Source organism: Xenopus tropicalis, chromosome 4 (assembly GCF_000004195.4).
Source record: "Xenopus tropicalis strain Nigerian chromosome 4, UCB_Xtro_10.0, whole genome shotgun sequence".
NCBI classification, from domain to species: Eukaryota; Metazoa; Chordata; class Amphibia; order Anura; family Pipidae; genus Xenopus; species Xenopus tropicalis.
This window is the reverse complement of record NC_030680.2, coordinates 122,647,903-122,665,853: the sequence shown is the minus strand read 5'-3', so window position 1 is coordinate 122,665,853 and position 17,951 is coordinate 122,647,903. Positions and strand designations below refer to the sequence as shown.

Here is a 17,951-nt window from a genome sequence, read left to right as displayed (position 1 = left end):
TATTGGTTTTAGCAAAAAGGCTGAGACTGAGAGCCAAATGCTGAGGCATTAACCCTATCCTATAGATACACAAGTATAAAAAGCATCAGAATATTGTATCACAGTCTCTCTCCATTACAAATCATGCAACATATATTCTCACCCCAAACATCCCTAAAATATTGCAACCTACCTTTCTGCCAGAATCCCCATAATATATTAACACATGCTCTTTCCCAGAACTTATAAGCACAGCATCTCTATCAGCAAAAACTATATTAAATGGCTTCTCTAGCATCTCTCTTTCCTCTTACTGCTTCTGCCTTAACTCACCCTGACCTTACTCCAGCCCCTGGAATGGATCAGCACGGGTACCTCAAAGAAGGATCCGTAACAGAATACCTTTGATATTTATTATAGATCTAAGGGGGTCATTTACTAATAGCTGGATTTTTTTCCAATTCAGATTTCACCGAAAAAAGAGTTAAAAAAAACTTAAGCTTACCTAATTTTGAACAAAGAAATTTGCCTTTCTGAGGTTATAACCAACAAAGTCTTGATAAGTCAAATGCAGTTAAAATAAAGGAAAAGTCTGATTTGCTGCTGTGGTTACCTAGTCACTACCCTCCCCCAAATGGTTCATATGCCAATCATTTAGGCCCCTATTCATGAACTCTGCCAGGAGATTTTGGCACGTGTCTGGCATTGCTCTGGGGGTTAAATAATTGCTGCCCTGGCACAGACCCGCAGATGTCTATACAGAAGAGCCGCCCTGCTAATTAGAAAGTTAATCAAAGAAGGCATGTACGTTTTTATTTCCACTTATTTTCAATATACAAATGCTTTCTAATATCTCACTGCATTTATACAAATCAAAATATCATTACTTGATTAAAGGTACGACCTACAGGGTCTGGGCACATGGCCAACCTGTTACCTGAAAAACAAGCCATGCTCAACAATAGAACAGTTATCAAGCGGAAGTCTCCTTTTGTCTTTGGTGTGTTTTCAAGTTCTCAGGCCTGACCTGTACATTTATGCCTGATAGCCAACAAGGAAATACAGTAAAGGTGTTTTAATTTTAACTCCTGGCCTGATCAGTGACAAAGGGTACAGACAAAGGTAAAATTGTTACTTGCTATAATGCCTGTGTTGTTCCATAAACATGAAGTAGTTAATCCTGGCATTCTATTGGGGGAATATATTCAGAAAACTTCCTTGTAGCTTTGTGAGCAGATTCTTTTGCTGTAAAGTCAAAACAACATAGAAATCAGCTCCAGCTTTAAATAAGAGCAGAGTCCTTCAGTGGATCATTTACCCACAAAAAATGTGGGTATTTAGCGTGTTGTGAGCATATAAATGGGCCAGCAGGCTGTGGGTTGCAAAACAGACAATACTGAGAATTGCCTCTGCTAAAACACATATTGAGACAATTATCAGTATATTGATTGTCTTTGTTTTTTACTACTTGTGGTTTTTCGGTTATTTGGCTTTTTAATCTACAGCTCTCCAGTTTGGTACTTCAAAAGCCATATGGTTGCTAGGATGTTATTTACCCTAGCAACCAGGCTGTGATTTGAAAGAGAGACTGGACTATGAATAGGCAAAGGACTGATAAGAAATACAATTATAGCCTCACAGAGCAACAGTTATTTGTCTACTAGGGTCAGTGACCCCCAACTGAAAGCTAGGAAGAGGCAGAAAAGGAGGGCAAATTGCTAAAAAAAAATGAATACCAATGGCAACGTTGCTAGAGAGACATTTTATAAGATACTAAAAATTAACTTGCAGTTGAACCACCTTTTACAAATAAGTAAATGAATAGTCTATAGAATATAATGCACAGTATTAAATAGTCTGTATGGAGTCCCAGGTAGGATCATAGGATTAGTGGCTTTATGTGTGGGCATCACAGCTGTGCAGGGGTTAGCAGTTCTGCCTCACAGCGTTGGGAGTTGGGTTCATTTCTAATCAAGGCAAAGTCTGCATGGAGATATGTGTTCTCCCCATATCTGCATGGGATTCCACTGCATCTTCCTGGGGCAGGGATTGACATGAATGACTTTTGCACTGTGGAACATGGCAAATACATGCATAACCTATGCCTGCTGGATTTGAGCTATGTTAAATCGCTAAACATGATACCTTCTGAAGTTACTGAGCATCAAATTCTGGGTTAATTGCTTCAGCCTGATATGGGCTGTGTACAAAATGTAACTCAAGTCATTTGACTGTGTTGAGCATGTAAGAAAATACAGCTGAATGTTGGCTATGGATGCTGAGGTTCTGTTCATTGTGCTGATGGTGCAAAGTCAGGGATTGCATTGCTGCCCCTACGCACTTTATACCCTACTGTGAAATTATGAGACTGACTGAGCTTCCTATCACATCCAGTCTTACTGAAGAAATATTTAGGAATCAGCTATGAAATTCTTCTGCTTTCTGTACCTGTCAAGTTTACCCACACTCTTTAAACACCACAATGTACTGGGGACTGAATGCCCAGTCATTTATAAAATACCAACCATGCTGTGTGGAACCTTTTTGTTGTGGTGAGAAATTAAACGATGGGTGATTTATAATCCCAATGGAATTAATTCCCCCTGGATATATACCCATGCTTTAACATGAAGGGCTATAGTGATCCTCAGTGATTTCTTTAGTAATCAGTACACAGGCAATCAAAGAACCTGCTATTATACACACATGATAAGTGCCATAAATATCCTTATAAACTATGCGTAGCGGTGTCATCAGTTATAATCAGTGCTTAGTGATGTCATTTCCCTCATAAAAATCACTGAAACTTGTGTATTATAATAAATAATATACCCCCTGTTGTAAAATATGAGGATATTAGAAGTGACCTTGGAGTTCCATGAGGATGGAAGTAAGGGGTATTGCTCCCATTCTTGCTATTCATCTATACACTCACATATACAACATATACACACATATATAAACAACATATACCAGTATCTATACTAATTGTAGATTTTAGTATCACAATAGCCCAATAGCCTTGGATACTATGCTTGTTCAAGAAAACATCCAGGCATTAACTGAATCTGCCATCACAACATCACTAGGAAGGGCATTCCCCAATCTCACTTCCCTCACCGTGAAAAACCACCTATGCTGCTTCAAATGGAAGCTCTGTCCATGGGCGTCCGCAGAAAATTTTCCAAGGGGGGGCAAGTAAGCTAGCATCATCCTGCAACAGATAAATATATATATATATATTTTTTTTTGCAGGATGATACTAGGGGAGGCTAAATATGGCCCATACACAGACTGACCTACGGCTAATGTGACACTTAGTGGATTCACTGCTGACGTAAAAAGTTAACCTCCCAACTACCTCTTGCCGTTCCCACTGACTCCCAGGGATACTGTACAAAAGTGCGGGTGGGGGTGCTTTTTTTTTTTACCCTAAAATGTTTAGTATTAGTAGTAAAAGTATTCATACGCGCACTTCTGTTAGGGGATCTGCAAACATTTGTGTTTGGGATCAGTTAGCTTAAAGGGGTAGTTCGCATTCGAATTCACTTTTATTTTTAATGGTTTTTCAGTTATTTAGCTTTTTGTTCAGCAGCTCTCCATTTGGTATTTCAGCAGCTATCTGGTTGCTAGGGTCTTATTTACCCTAGCAACCAGGTAGTGATTTAAACAAGAGATGGGAATATGAATAGTTAAGGGGCCTACTTGGAAAAATAAGTAATACAAAATTATAATAATAATAAAATTGTAGCCTCGCAGAGCAATATTTTTTGGCCCCCATTTGAAATCTGTATAGAGGCAGAAGAGAAAGGCAAATTATTCAAAAAAATTAATTAGGAAGACCAATTGCAAAGTTGCTAGGAATAGGCCATTTTATAACATACTAAAGGTTAACTTAAAAGTGAACCACCCCTTTAGATGTGTTTATGTTAGTTTTATAGCAAGAAAGGCAGTGGGTACTGACTCCCCATTATATACAGTGAGATGCAGTCCGTATTTACAAACCCAGCACATTATATGCCATGAGGAGCAGTGGGTACTGATGGCAGATATTCAGGCCCTGGCACTATAACACTGGCACGGATACACAACATTGGCCCCACTGTAACTTACTATAAATGAACAAAACAATGACAAAAAAAAAAAAAAAAAATAGTAAGTGCAAAAAACAACAACACATTTATAAACTCACAATGAGCTTTTTCAGAGGGAAAGAGTTAACTTACCCTCCATGTGTTAGGGTAGGGGATAGATTATAAATTAAACAATTTAATGTCAGCTAGTGATTCTTTAGAACTGTATAGTACCTGTGGGATGAAAACTGCAGCAAAAGTTGAGAGTTGGTTCTCAGGTAAAGTTACAGCTGCAGATTCATCTTTTCAGTCTTTATTTCTGTTTCCAGTTTGCAAAATCTCCCGATCCCTGTGTGCATCTGTGCTCTGATTGGTCAATTTTACTGTCTGTCAAGGAAGCTGTGCTCTGATTGGTGAATCCACAAGAAGAAAGATCCAATCGGAGCACAGCAAAAACGGGCTTGAGGGGAAAGTGCAGAAACGGAGTAAGGTTTTTGGTTTTTTTGCTACTTTTCCAGGGGGGGGGCAAGTGCCCCCTCTTGCCCCCTTCTGTGGACGCCCATGATAGTACCTGTGGGATGAAAACTGCAGCAAAAGTTGAGAGTTGGTTCTCAGGTAAAGTTACAGCTGCAGATTCATCTTTTCAGTCTTTATTTCTGTTTCCAGTTTGCAAAATCTCCCGATCCCTGTGTGCATCTGTGCTCTGATTGGTCAATTTTACTGTCTGTCAAGGAAGCTGTGCTCTGATTGGTGAATCCACAAGAAGAAAGATCCAATCGGAGCACAGCAAAAACGGGCTTGAGGGGAAAGTGCAGAAACGGAGTAAGGTTTTTGGTTTTTTTGCTACTTTTCCAGGGGGGGGCAAGTGCCCCCTCTTGCCCCCTTCTGTGGACGCCCATGGCTCTGTCCCTTTAATATAAAGTGGCCTCTGGTGCGCTGATCTTTTCTATGGCAAAAAATATTCCCTGCTATCTGTCTATAATGTCCTCTAATGTTGCCTTGCAAGTCTCCTTGTATATATATATAATTATTTTGTATTTATTAACACTATCATGGCTAAATAGGGTTGTGACTTGATTTCTTCTCATAAATAAAACAGAATACAGTATGTTATAGTAGATGTAACAACAAAAAAAGAAACCAAACAAATGGTTAAATTTGCTTCTAGATTTATCCATAAAAACACGTATTGTACAGTTTTGTAAAAAAAAAAACACCCTAACCAAGATGAATGTTGAATTTAATTGGTGAGCTGCATTTTTAGAGTTGGCCATGGCCAACTTTTCGTAGTTCTACACTAGTACCGCGGCCGCGGCCAGCCAGGTATTCCCAATAATTGCGCGTCAGCAAGGTATAAAGGAGTGGGTTAACACAGCTGTTAGCGTAGGTTAAGCACGTGACTCCAAAGTTGAGATATATCTGGGCTGCTGCTGTCAACCTCATAGAATCACACTGGTACAATTTGGCCAACTGCCAAGCCCAAAAAGGCACAAAACAAGCCCAGTACGCCAAAATGATGGTGAAGATGCGGAAACCAAGGCACTGGTTCAGTTTATGCCTGGACTGTTGAACTTCTATGCCAGACATCCAGTACACCCTGGCAAGATGTAGATAGAGATATATAAGAATGAGTCCAGGTCCAAGAATGCTGGTGCAAAAAATAACAGTCAAGTAACATTTGAAACCATTTGGTGTCCAGGTGGGAAAACAAATTCTCTTTCCAGATCCATAAGGACTATCCTGAAGCTGCATCATGCACATCATGGGTAAGGTGAGAAGCAAGGATGTAAGCCAGATGGCTACACTGGTGAATTTGTGATGACTCTGCGAAACTCGGGATTTTAAAGGATGCACCACTGCTTGGTACCTCTCCACACTCATGGCAGTAAGGTGGTAAATGCTAGCGTGCATGGTGAACAAGTCCATACTTAAGAGAACTCTGCATCCCACATCACCGAAATACCAGTCTCGAGCAAGATATGTACTCACCACAAAGGGAATTGTTGAGAGATACAGTAAATCTGCCAACGCTAGACTGATCACATGTACACACATACAGCCAGCTGGCTTGGCCGAAAGCATATTGATAAAGAGCACATAAATGTTACCTGCCATCCCCAAAAGAAACATAGCTGCTAGAACAGCGCTCAGGGTAGAGGTGACCAAGATTTCTTCTTCTCTGGAGCCTGGGAATTCAAATAACTCACCAGAGTTGCTGTCTCCTTCATACTCTTCCATTCTGTCTCCACACTGAGCAAACAAACATCTGTTTGTGATGAATATCTTTTAAAACCAAAGATTAAAAGTCCACGGCAGTGCAGAAGGAACTGATTTCATTTATCATAGCTCACAGCATCTCTCCCGGTGCCATGTTAATCCAACCTGTGCCAGTTATGATGGCATGTATGGACAGTAAAGCTCAGCATGTTGATATAAATTGCCACAGGGACTTGAGAATTAGGAATAAGAAGAAACTCTTCCTGCTTTCAATGACTTTGGTGGCTCACCTCCGACTCTGCAGAGTTGATTCACTTTTATCTCCTTCCTCACTCTCCATCTCTCTTTTTGGCACTTTGTCAATAAAAAACTGAAACATAAGGGAGCTCTTGTTGGTTTGCAAGGCAATTGTGTTTTTATGCTCCTCTGCCTCGTGCACTCCTCCTCCTTCTCATTTCACCATTAAACTGCCAGAGAGCAGAGCAACCACACAGACTGAAGCACAAACTGTATGAGGACAATTCATCGGAACACATATTGCAGTTATGTTATAGAGTTATAGAGGTTTAGGAAATGCAAACAATATTTAACAATCATACAAATAGGAACACATTTATTGAAACCAATCATTAAGGCTTAGCTTACAAAAACAAAATTAATATTTGCAGAGGGACAGACAGAGACAGGGAATAATGTAGTCAAACCGGCTTAGAAGAGATTTACTCTCTTCTAAATGCCCTGCTGCTATGGAGAATGGTTTAGGGGGTAAATGGGGGGCAGCTCTGGACTGGGCAGGTCTGGATTTAAAATAGGCCCTGGAATTTTAAGTAGGCCAAAACAGCCCAATAAATAGTGACTTTCTATTGTGTCGTGCAGCAGCCCCTCTGGCATTTGCCAGAATCCCCAGATTGAGAGTCAGTGCCTGCTGGGAGGCATTTTGGTGTTCAGATCACAGGAATTACATGGCTATGGCTATGGGTTCCCCCAGCTAAAGTGTCACAGGTGATCCAGTTGCAGGGTCTGCTTCCCATATAATTATGCCACTGGTTCAGGTTGTGACCACCATTGCAGCCTGTCACATGAAACCAGTATCAAACCCTCAGCTGTTCAACTCTACTGAGGATATGTTACAACAGGTGTAAAGTTTGCTTCACAGCAACAAATCAACAACTGCACTTTGAAAGTAAACATCTAATTGGCTGGTATGCTTACTGCACCTTTAGGAACTATTATTACATTGCAGGGGCTCATTTACACAGTGGGCAATTTTGGACCTGGGCAGTAACCCATCGGAACCAATCTGGTTGGTAATCTTTTTTTTTTTTATGGCAAGTTGCAAATAGAATGGTGAAAGCAAAAATTTGTTTGGTTTCCATGTTACTGCTCAGGTCCAAATTGTCCAGCATGTGTAAATGAGCCCTGGGTCAGACTGGACCAGATGGACACTGGGAAAAACATGAGCCCTGTTGCCCCAGGCCTGCTCCTTACCAGGAACTGTGGGCATTCCTGGCAGTGGCTGTAAGGGAACACAAGGTACGGGCCGCAGGTGCATGTGCGCAGCAGGGGAAAGAGTGGAGACTGGGTTTGCAGTGCAGAGCAGCTTGTAACTGGGGTGGGGGCAACTGAGCGGTGAGCCCCACACACCCCAGTCCAACAATTAATGAATCCTGCTGTGTTTGAGGGTCCTCAACCATGAAGGGCATTTTAAGACATACTATAACATACTGAGGATTTTGATTGCCCATATTTAAACAATGCACATACATTATATTTTTTCTTGTTGTTATTGCTGTAAAGTTTATTTATGTGAAATCTTCTTACTCCTAAAAGGCCTCATGCAGTGCTCCAGCAATGAAATAAAGTGACAGGATGTGTATGAAATGGGCACCACAAATTTAAAGTCTTAGAAGAGTGAATATGATCATGTCGTACAGAAGAGGCATCGTGTTAGGACCTTGTCTTAAACTGTGCTTCAACTGAAAAGAAAGAGGGTACCAATTAGTTACTATATAGAATGCTATGTACAGATACAAAGAGAGAAAATAAAAGAATATGTGTTAAGTCAAAAAAGGAGAAAACAAATACAGATGGGTTGAAGAACACACAAGGAGTTATTTCCCCCGGGCACAAGTGCTAAAGAACTAATGGGCACCTGAGCGCCTATGTGCCCCCTCCTGCCTGGCCCACAACACAGTGTGCACAGTATACAAAATGGCAGATTGAGGGGTAAGAGGTAGAATAGAGAAGTAGATAAAAAAGAATAAGGTAAGAGTTATGTAATCTGGGGCACAGTTGGTCCCAGGACCTTGTAGAGAAGAGAGGTTAAATAAGTAAGAAGCCAATATATAGGAGCATGGAGAAAGACAACATGAAAAAGGAATGGGAAGTAAGAGAATGTGAATGTGAGAGTCTAACCTGAGAATTCCCTAACAGTCATGGGTTGGCTGATCACCTCCTTGAACACAAGGAGCCAGTTCTCCCGCTCACTTTCACTCTCGCAGGTAAAAAGGTAGGTGCGTTCTGGGGTAGTGATTGAGATGCCATAATTCCAGGTGCAGTTACCATGTGTGGAGGGGACTATCACAGGCTTCACCTCATAACCATTCTGACTGCTTCCTAAAAACAACTCCCCTTTGGCAAAAGCATCCTGATTGATAATGATTGAGAGAAACACCCATTAAATAAATTCACCCAATAGCCACCGAGCAAGCCTGGCCAGAGAATCACCTTACTCACCAAAGGGTCCTTGAAATACATCAGTCTTCGATGGTCAAGAGTGAACCATCTTTTCTTAAAGCCATCAGTTTGCTGCAGAGAAAGGAAATGGCAATAAAAACATATTTGACATATTTAACAGGTTACAACTTTTATATACCTGATACTATCAACAAGCTATGCACACTAGTCATGGGTGAACAAAACTGGCTTTTGTTATTTTGCAATTTACATTAAATATTTATTTTCTTTTATTCCAAGATATAATGGGTTAAAGTACTGTTAATATGAATGCATTTTGTTAAACAGTGCCACCTGCTGGTCACTTTTCAAACATGACGTAGTCGAGGAAGAGGCCTAATCTTAAAGGTTTACTTATACTTTAACAAGCAGTATACCCAAAACAGGTATAGGATCCATTATCTGGAAGCCCATTATCCAGATATCACCAAATCACGGTAAAGCTTTCTTCCATTGACTCTATTCCATCCACTCAGATATGGAGGTAAAAACAATAGGGATTCTACCTCCACCTGACAATTCAGCCCATAACATAGATTTTGCTTTCATCCCACACGATCGACGAGACGACTGATATCTGACACTCCTGCTATATCGGTCGTCTGGCCTGTCTGGCCAAATATCTTACGAAACTAGGTTTCGTACAATAATATCCTTATTTGAGGCAAAACAATCCTAATGGGAGTATTTTTTAGTTTTTTAAGTATGATGATCCAAATTACAGAAAGACCCCCTTATTTGGAAAACCCTAGGTTCTGAGCATTCTGGGTAAAATATCTCAAATAAGTAAGTTAATGAGAGGGTTACCATGTTATGGTGAATATTACTACGTGCCTCCTCCCTAACGTATGTGTAACAGTACAAATATAGCACAGTTGGTGTTATCTTGTATTTGTACAGCCGCAACAAGGAATGCAGAGTGGTGCTCAGGGCTTGTGAAGAATAAAAAATGATCTAACCTTGGGTCCAGTCTTTTCCATGTAACCTTCTTTCAAAAAATTTCGGGTCAGGCGACTGATGATCTAGGACATCAATAGAGTGTTTTATGAACAAGAAAATTGCATACCTTCTTTCCCCATCATTCTGCTCATTGTCTTTATCAAACCAAAAAGGTTTTATTTGTACTTGAAAAGAATATGCAATATAATGCTAAGTAGTGTAAAGCAGAAGTCTCATAAAACTCATGGCAAGATCAAAGACCCTTTCAGTATGATGCATACGGTGATATTTTTATTTTTTGTGGCTTTAAATTATACAACATTCTGTTCAGCAGCTCTCCAGTTTGGAATATTAGCAGCTATGTAGTTGCTAGGGTCTAGATTATGCAAGCAACATGTCTAAATCAGTTGCTTTTTCATTTAAACACTAGTGTTTATTTATATTTATTATAAAATGACATTGAAAACAAAAAGGTAATTATTCCGTGTCGGCAATTTGTCATTTTTTATCCCCTTACATTTCCTTTATTTTTTTTTTTACCCAGTTACCTCTTTGTCTGATGCTTTTGGAAAGGCAATTTGCATGTAGCTGAACTGGGCTGATCGGATGGCATTAAACCAGCTTACAATCTCCTATAACAAATATATGAGGAAGTCAACATATTTTTTGTGTTAGCATTTACAAAGCACTGTTTCATTCCAGTGCCTTTAGTCACATAAAGTCTACCTGCAGAACTGGCCCTGTCAGTACTTATACAAGGTAAGCACAACAGAGTGTTTCAAGCAGTGTGGACCTGAAGTGCCTGGCTGTTAATAACAGTGAAATAAGTGTATCTAGAGCCACAACTACTGCACTGTAGGCATTAAAATGTTTTTCTGATGCTTTACACTTACCCCTATTCTCCATTGCACTGATGTGGTACTCACATGTATTCCATATTGCCCCCAAAAGATACTTTCACGCCCCTTTTCTCATTAGCTATGCTACCGAACAGAAATGCAAGGGCTCTATGTGGAGCAAGAATGTTCCCTTTAGCTCTAATGCATGGAGCACTTTAGTCAGGGGGAATGCCTATGCTCTCTAAGGGGGCACAGATCAACGACCCTGTCCTTACTGCTTTGTGTCTGTGGCCTTTGCTGTTTCCTAAATTAAATGTCTGATTCATGCCTATGTGCCATCCCCCTCCAAGGCACCCTAGGCAACCCGGCCAGCTTCGTCTTTCCCCTGTGCACATGCATGAAATAGTTCATTTACTCACATTCAATACCCAGCTAGGTTAATAATGGAGGAACAAGGCCCCAGACTAGGGTAGGCAACAGAGAGGAACATGCCTAGCAGCCCCCCCCCCCCCATTGTTTCTCCCTAGGTATCTGCCTCTTCAGCGTACCCCTAGTTCCAGCCATGCCTCTCACTCGCTGCCAAATGCAGGCAGCACTGTATTCATCGGGGCATCCCGCAGCTCTGTGTGCTCTGAAACAGAACTCAGAGACCTTTGTCAATTCTAGAACAGAGAAAAGCAGTGTCTCTGCCTATGGCAGAAGAAAAGGACAGGGCTGCCTTGCAAACTATACCTCACCCTAAATTTTAAATAACAAGTGAAGGGCAGAGCACAGTAGACATCTATGGAGTCTCTGAGCAGAGTCTCTGGGGACCATAAAAATCCTTCGGAGGGTCACATCTGGCCCATAGGCCTTCAGTTGAACAGCCTTGTCTTATACAATAAACTTTGCTTCTTCTCATACACATTTCTCCTGTACTGGCCCATCATACACTGACTAATATTACACACACACACCAAGTTATTTACAGTGTCCTTTCTTCACACACATAGTTCAAGCAATGAATTTTATGTAAAACCAAGAAAAATAGGAGCTTATAACAGATAAACATAACCCCAGATAACAAGTTCACCTGTCCGTCATTGTGATACACGAATATATTTCTCGTCTTGTTGTCCTTGACATATGTGATCTGTAAGCCATTGGCATTTTTCATCTTCACGGGCTGGAAGCTGGCATTAACAGTGTCAATTCTGATCACTGTCTTTGGTTCCTTGGCCTAGGGCAGATGGGATGGTAGTTCTGAGCATCACAAAAAACAAGGATGTTGGACCAAAAAGAGACTTGATTCCCTAGAAAGTATTTCACTTAATGGCCTAATACTATATTTCCTATATATAAATGTAGCCGCAACTGCAGTCGCACAGTCATTGGTGCAATTGTTGTGTGTGTATGGCCACCATTTATTAAAGGTATTTGCACCCAAGCATTCTCCTTACACTTGCAGATAATTGGACCAAGAATGCACCAGTATATTGCACAAGTGCGCCTGTTGAAGCAGGGGAACCCCTGAGCTACCGCCACCTTCAAGCTGAAAGTAATTCAAGTTCCTTCTTAAATCTCAGCTTTAAAAAACTTGGGACCCAATTGCATTTGTATTTGTAAATAAGCACTTAAGTTAGGAATGCAATCTGTGGGGAGAAAATGTATATAACTTAGGGATGAGCAACCTGCTATCCTCCAGCTATTCATGAGCTAAACTCTGTGTCCCCTGAGAAATGGAGGCTGTCTGTGGGATTCAGAAGGGTGCATATCAGCAAGAGCTAAGGGCTGCAGGTTGAAACATTGCTGATAACTTAAATATAGAATCGTTAGTACACAATATAGGCCACCCTGTGTGCAAAAATTCATATTTTTCCTGGTGGCTCAGAGCATATTCCCCATTCTGCTCTACTATAATAGTAGCCCTGTCTTCTGGATTTGTAAAGGCACATCCTGTAGACACACCTCCAAAAATAGAAACTTGTGCCTGTAAAAGTTGCTTTTCATAGCGCTTTAATGAAAATTTTCCCAAAAACTTTGCTGACACCAGTCATTCCACTTCTTGCTGGTTGTGCGGAAAACCATGCAGCACTCAGACATTTGTTCTATAGGATGACAGCCAATTAGTGGCTGAATGGATCTGACAGCACTAAATGTTTACCTTTCCCTGTGTAAGGGCATAGATGTGTTTCGCTACCCACATCCTACTGTGCTTCTGGGCTAAGGACCACTAGGACATGCCCACCCCTGATTTGCATGATGGGGTCAAAGGTTATACAAGAAGTTCCAATAAAGGTGTAATTTTTAGCCCACATAAAAATCTGGCACTTTTTTTACTTCTTATATGATCAAGGTGATGGGCCCTTTAACACATATATAATATACAAATTCACTTCTTCATGAGGCCAATCTGGTGGCATCAATACATAGGCCTGCTGGAAAAGTGAGACAACCTTGTGTGAAATGTAAACAAAACATATTGAACTGATAAATATACTGACAGGCACCACCAGAATCCTTAATGGGGTAGCCCACCTGTAATTTAACTTTCAATATAGTACATAGAGTAGTGTTCTAAAAGAATTTGTAATTTCTCCATGTAGAACATACTAAAAGTTACTTGAACGTGAACTTCCCCTTTAAGGACCAGAAGGGTCCAGGAGGGAGCAGAAAGTTTCATTATCTATGCATAATTACATCAATTTATCCTAAAAACTCTTGAACCCCTCCACCCCATGCCATTTAAGCTCCCCATTCTGAAATGCTTACGTCAGGCTTTGTGAAGTATTTTAGGGTGCCATCTATCTCGGACAGGAAAAATTTTCTCGGCAGGTACTGTCCATTATCCCGCCCTCGCTTGAGAAGGTTCCCCTCTTTTGAGCCTGCAAATAAAATCTGACTTGACACACAGTAGCAGCTAACAGAAGCTATGCCTATGAGATACCTACTAATATAGACACTTTGCTCTATTCATGTTTTAGTGATTAAAAGAATGAGTCTGCACTCAGCATGTAATAAGGGAAGTAAAGCAGTGAACCTATTTTATATCAGATAGTAATTCAGCCAGTTCCCAGCACTATATTCTCATTTGTAGGGAAGAGGTGCACTGGCCTGGGGTTCCAGTGATTACTTCAACAGGAGCACAGGCTTGGGGTATCAGGTAAGTGATTATAATCACTGGAGGTAACCAAACATTTGGCACCCCCAGTGATTATAACTTTGCTGTAATGCAAGCCTCCAAGCCAACAGTTCCCTTTGCCATAAAATGTCCTTGCCTAAAGTATAAATTCAATTTAATTACTTTTCAAATGAATGATTTTTGTATATTACCCTAAAAACCCCTCTGGCTCCAGCCCTACCCATAAACCACTGTGCTTAGCTAAAATCTTACCATTAGAAATGTTTCCTTTGGGTTTAATGAATTCTTTGCGCTCATACTTTGATCGAATCCACTGCTCTCTTAAAACACTAAAAGACATTAAGATTCAGAACTGAGTTTTTAGTGGAGGGAATGATATAGACTTTAAAAGAAATGAATTGAAAAGCTTTAGTAATACGAATAGCTGCAATAAGAACTGAAATACTGAGAGGACTGATGCAAGAGAATCCCGCAAGTATGAGTTAGATGCACAGAGCAGAGTGCGACTCCTTACTGGCAATCCGTATGCTTTGGTCTGTAGTAATACACAGGCACATGAGCCTCATATATTGCTTTGGCTGCAATATTCCCGTGGCTGGCTAGGAACTGTGAAAAGAAGAGAGGGGCGGCTGTCAGAACCAAAACACAAAAGAAAGGGCTGCAGGACTATGCAACAACTAGTCAAAATCAATTCAATGGAGCAACAACTGTAAAGATACAATGTGAAATAAAAGAGGAAAAAGGCAAGCTAGGCAAACATTGGGGTCATTTTGTCACTCACTCTACATCTCCTCTAGTGCAGGACATTTAGAGAGGGGACCAAAAATTCTATGTGCCATCATCCTTACAATTAGAAATTACAGATTTACTAGTCCATACCATTCCTCCAGCTGCTGCTGATCTCCAGCTCCCATGTTTCTCAGCACATTATCTTGCTCAAGGCTGCCCAACTGGAGGCCCACATGCCAGATGTGACCCCCCAAAGTATTGTTATGGTCCCTAGTGTGCTCAGAGGCTCCACAGACTTCACTGTATGACATCATAGATTTAATTTTATCCAGCCCTCCACCATGCTGTATGACATATAATTGGCCAACTACATGTTATAAGTCGGACAGCGCTGATCTACTTGTTAGACGATGGGAACTGCACTAACCAATCACTACTATCCATTATAAATAGGTATTCACTGAGATGAAATCCGCTCCATGTGTCCACACCCAGGCTAACACATAAGCTTTGGGTGCAGACACAGAAAAGCAATGATTCAAGCGTAGGGGCAGATTCTTTACCCAAAGGCCAAAGGTCTGCCACGTTTTGCATAAGCCTAAGTGAAACCATGCAGTAGGCATCTAAATTCCTTTCTAATTAGCCAATTAAGATAGCATTTAATAAGACAATAGTTTGAAGGGGTGAGGTGCAGCCCTACAGGCACGTCTTTCCATTGTCCCTATTTAGGCAGGACAGTGTTAAATTGTGGACCCAAATGTTGTGGGGATTAACAAAAAGTACTAGAGTTTGGGTTGATTGGGCGCTTGTCTGCATAGAGGGGGTTTAACTGGATTAGATGGGGTGTTGTCTAAATTGTACTGATTTTTCAAGAATTATATACCCTTCATAGCAGTGTTCTGGATTATAACTACCATCACTCTTTAGCATATTATCAAGGCTTCAATAATCACTGGAGTTGCAGTCCAGGCAAAAAATATTTGCCTTGTGATTTTTTTTTAAATTCTACAGATATGGAGTCATTTCAGCACTGGCACAAACTATTTCCAAGGTCCTGAGAGTTTGACTTTGTTATGTCAGTCAGCTGTTTCAATTCAGTTGGTAGCAGAGAAGGTGCTGGATTCCTATTGTCTCCCCACACTTGGGGTCCTTATTCTGGTTCTTTTAAAGGTTACTAATGTGCTCAAAGAGGGTTGTTTTTTGGTCTACACTGTCCTTTGCACTTATAGTTGCACTACACCCTCAGCACAGTTATCCTTGTCAAGGAAAATTCTAACACTAATACACATTGTCATTTAGTTACTGTGAAGGCAGATAATTCCCCATTATTTTTAAAAAGTTGGAAGGTTTACTTTAAGGACAGGGGCACATGGGGAGATTAGTCACCCATGATAAATCTTCTCTATTGTGGGCAACTAATCTCCCCGTAATGCCATCCCAGCGACAAGAATGCAAATTGCCAGTTGAAAGGCATACATGTTGCTACGTTTTTCCCGAAATCGCCCGAAGTTGCCTCCTGAGGAAACCAAAGCAATTCACTTGCCATCCCACTGGTGATTCACATTCTTGCCAGTTGGATGGCATTATGGAGAAATATTTGCTATTGCCACCAACCTTGATCTTGATGTGGATATCAGCAACTTCAAATAAATAGTGTCTCATTACCTGAACTTGGGTGTCATCCCAGTTGTCCATAATCAAAGACTTCACTTTACTGATTTCTGGCAGATTGCGGTGGATGCCTGAGCAATCCACGCAAAGGAAGATGCCCAGTGTGTGGGAAGCCCACTGAGGATCTAGCAGAGGCAAACAGACAGCCCATTGGTAAATGTACCATTTTCTGTTCATACATCTGTCTAGCCTTAATGTTCCAATCTTTCTTCAAGGCATGTTTAGTCAGGCAGAATTCCACCCTGTTTAGAGAAGCCTCAATGTACCATTACTAATTCTTTGATGGCGCTGCTATTCTAAGCACAAGTTAACCATCTGTACTGGTTAGTAAAAATGACTCTTCATGTCAATAATATTCATATGTGTTCAATAATATAAAACATTGTGCTTGAATCTATGTTTTGCAACCACAGGGTCCCTCTAATGTTGGCCCCCTGTGCCCTAAAACCCACCCTGATTATATACCTACAGAAAAAAGCTCACCCTCACCCATCCTCTTTAACCTCACCTGGAGCTCTGCAGTCTGCACAGGTTCCATTTCCTTCTCTTGCAGTTAAATTCTTGACAGTTGCTGCATTCCAGTTATGTTCTCCAGACATGCTTACTCGGGGTGTTAGGCCAGTGTTCTCTACCTGTAGAAACACCCAGGGCGTCCCCACGCAGAGCCACAAGTGTGTATCAGTGTTGCTGCAGTATGTTACATGCACAGGCACAGCAGGGGATCCTCAAGGTAAGGGTGTGCCCAGAGCACAGGGTGCCACCGAACTATGTTCTCTCTGTATGATAACGAGCAGGAACTAAAAGGCTTTGCTGTTTCAATTCTTTTGTGCTCCGGACACAGTAGGGAGGAATCTGAGTCAGAAAACCAGTTTTTCAACATTTCATTCTAACAAAAGCCAGCCTCCCAGAAAGGTGAGGGAGAATCCGCCGGGACTTGTACACACACATGCACTCACACATTCTGTCTGTATGGATACAGTGCCAGGCTACGCCTTAAATACAGCTCACAGCCTTTAATAAAAGGAAATTTGCCATTATATATATATATGGCAAAATTATACAGAAAAACATTTGCTTTCATTTATTTTATCCTTTAACTGGTCAAATGCATGTAGCACTTGCAGAATGAGTTCCCGCACATACAAGCAGATTAAGGGGAAGCTATATTTTAGGGGAGGGGTCCTCAAACCGGGGGCCAGATCATGAACCCTCAGACTGTCGGGGGGCCAGACTATAGTTTGATAGTTTGATATCACTCCATATGCACAATTGCCCATCAGTTTGCGCGCATTGCGTTGTTTGCTATTCTGAAGCATCGCAGGGCTGATGTGCCCTTAAAATTAAATGTACAACCTGGACCTTTGCACCCACACCAGATATTAAGATTACTATGGTAATTCAAAGAAAGCAAAAAGTGCACATTGTTTGTGCAATAACAGCTGGACTGTTACAGGATAGACACCCATGTGAGATAGCCCTTTAACTGTATGTAGTGGGAATTACAGATTTATACCACTAACTAGAACCCCAACAATACTCCAAAACACCTAGTAATGCTGGGAATTGTAGTTCACAAATCTTTCCAGGCCCCTACACCTTGCTACTCTACATCAGAATGGTATTATAAGCAATGCAACTGGCCTTTGG

The 17,951-nt window shown here is 41.0% G+C and overlaps 2 protein-coding genes and 1 further gene across 4 annotated transcripts; 1 reads left to right on the top strand and 2 right to left on the bottom strand.

Moving 5' to 3' along the window:
- Positions 1-3,140: 3,140 nt before the first annotated feature.
- On the top strand, positions 3,141-4,129 carry LOC100145554 (uncharacterized loc100145554; the record flags this gene model as incomplete). The annotated part of the gene is given in 1 exon segment (NM_001126985.1): positions 3,141-4,129. The product of NM_001126985.1 is annotated as an uncharacterized loc100145554 (mRNA).
- A 1,075-nt stretch (positions 4,130-5,204) lies between these two features.
- Positions 5,205-6,547, bottom strand: uts2rl2 (urotensin-2 receptor-like 2). Its single transcript, XM_004913885.2, has one exon. It carries the CDS (start codon positions 6,288-6,290, stop codon positions 5,313-5,315), a length of 978 nt encoding a protein of 325 aa, XP_004913942.1. The 5' UTR covers positions 6,291-6,547; the 3' UTR covers positions 5,205-5,312.
- A 320-nt stretch (positions 6,548-6,867) lies between these two features.
- adap1l (ArfGAP with dual PH domains 1-like) lies at positions 6,868-17,164 on the bottom strand. Of its 2 annotated transcripts, none has more exons than XM_012960771.3 (11): positions 16,813-17,164; positions 16,299-16,546; positions 14,419-14,510; positions 14,157-14,233; positions 13,535-13,647; positions 11,856-12,002; positions 10,493-10,576; positions 9,965-10,027; positions 9,006-9,077; positions 8,685-8,916; positions 6,868-8,245 (listed from the first exon to the last, which is right to left on the bottom strand). In XM_012960771.3, the coding sequence occupies exons 2-11, from the start codon at positions 16,479-16,481 to the stop codon at positions 8,217-8,219; spliced, it is 1,092 nt and encodes a 363-aa protein (XP_012816225.2). In that variant the 5' UTR covers positions 16,482-16,546; positions 16,813-17,164; the 3' UTR covers positions 6,868-8,216.
- Between the last annotated feature and the right edge of the window lie 787 nt (positions 17,165-17,951).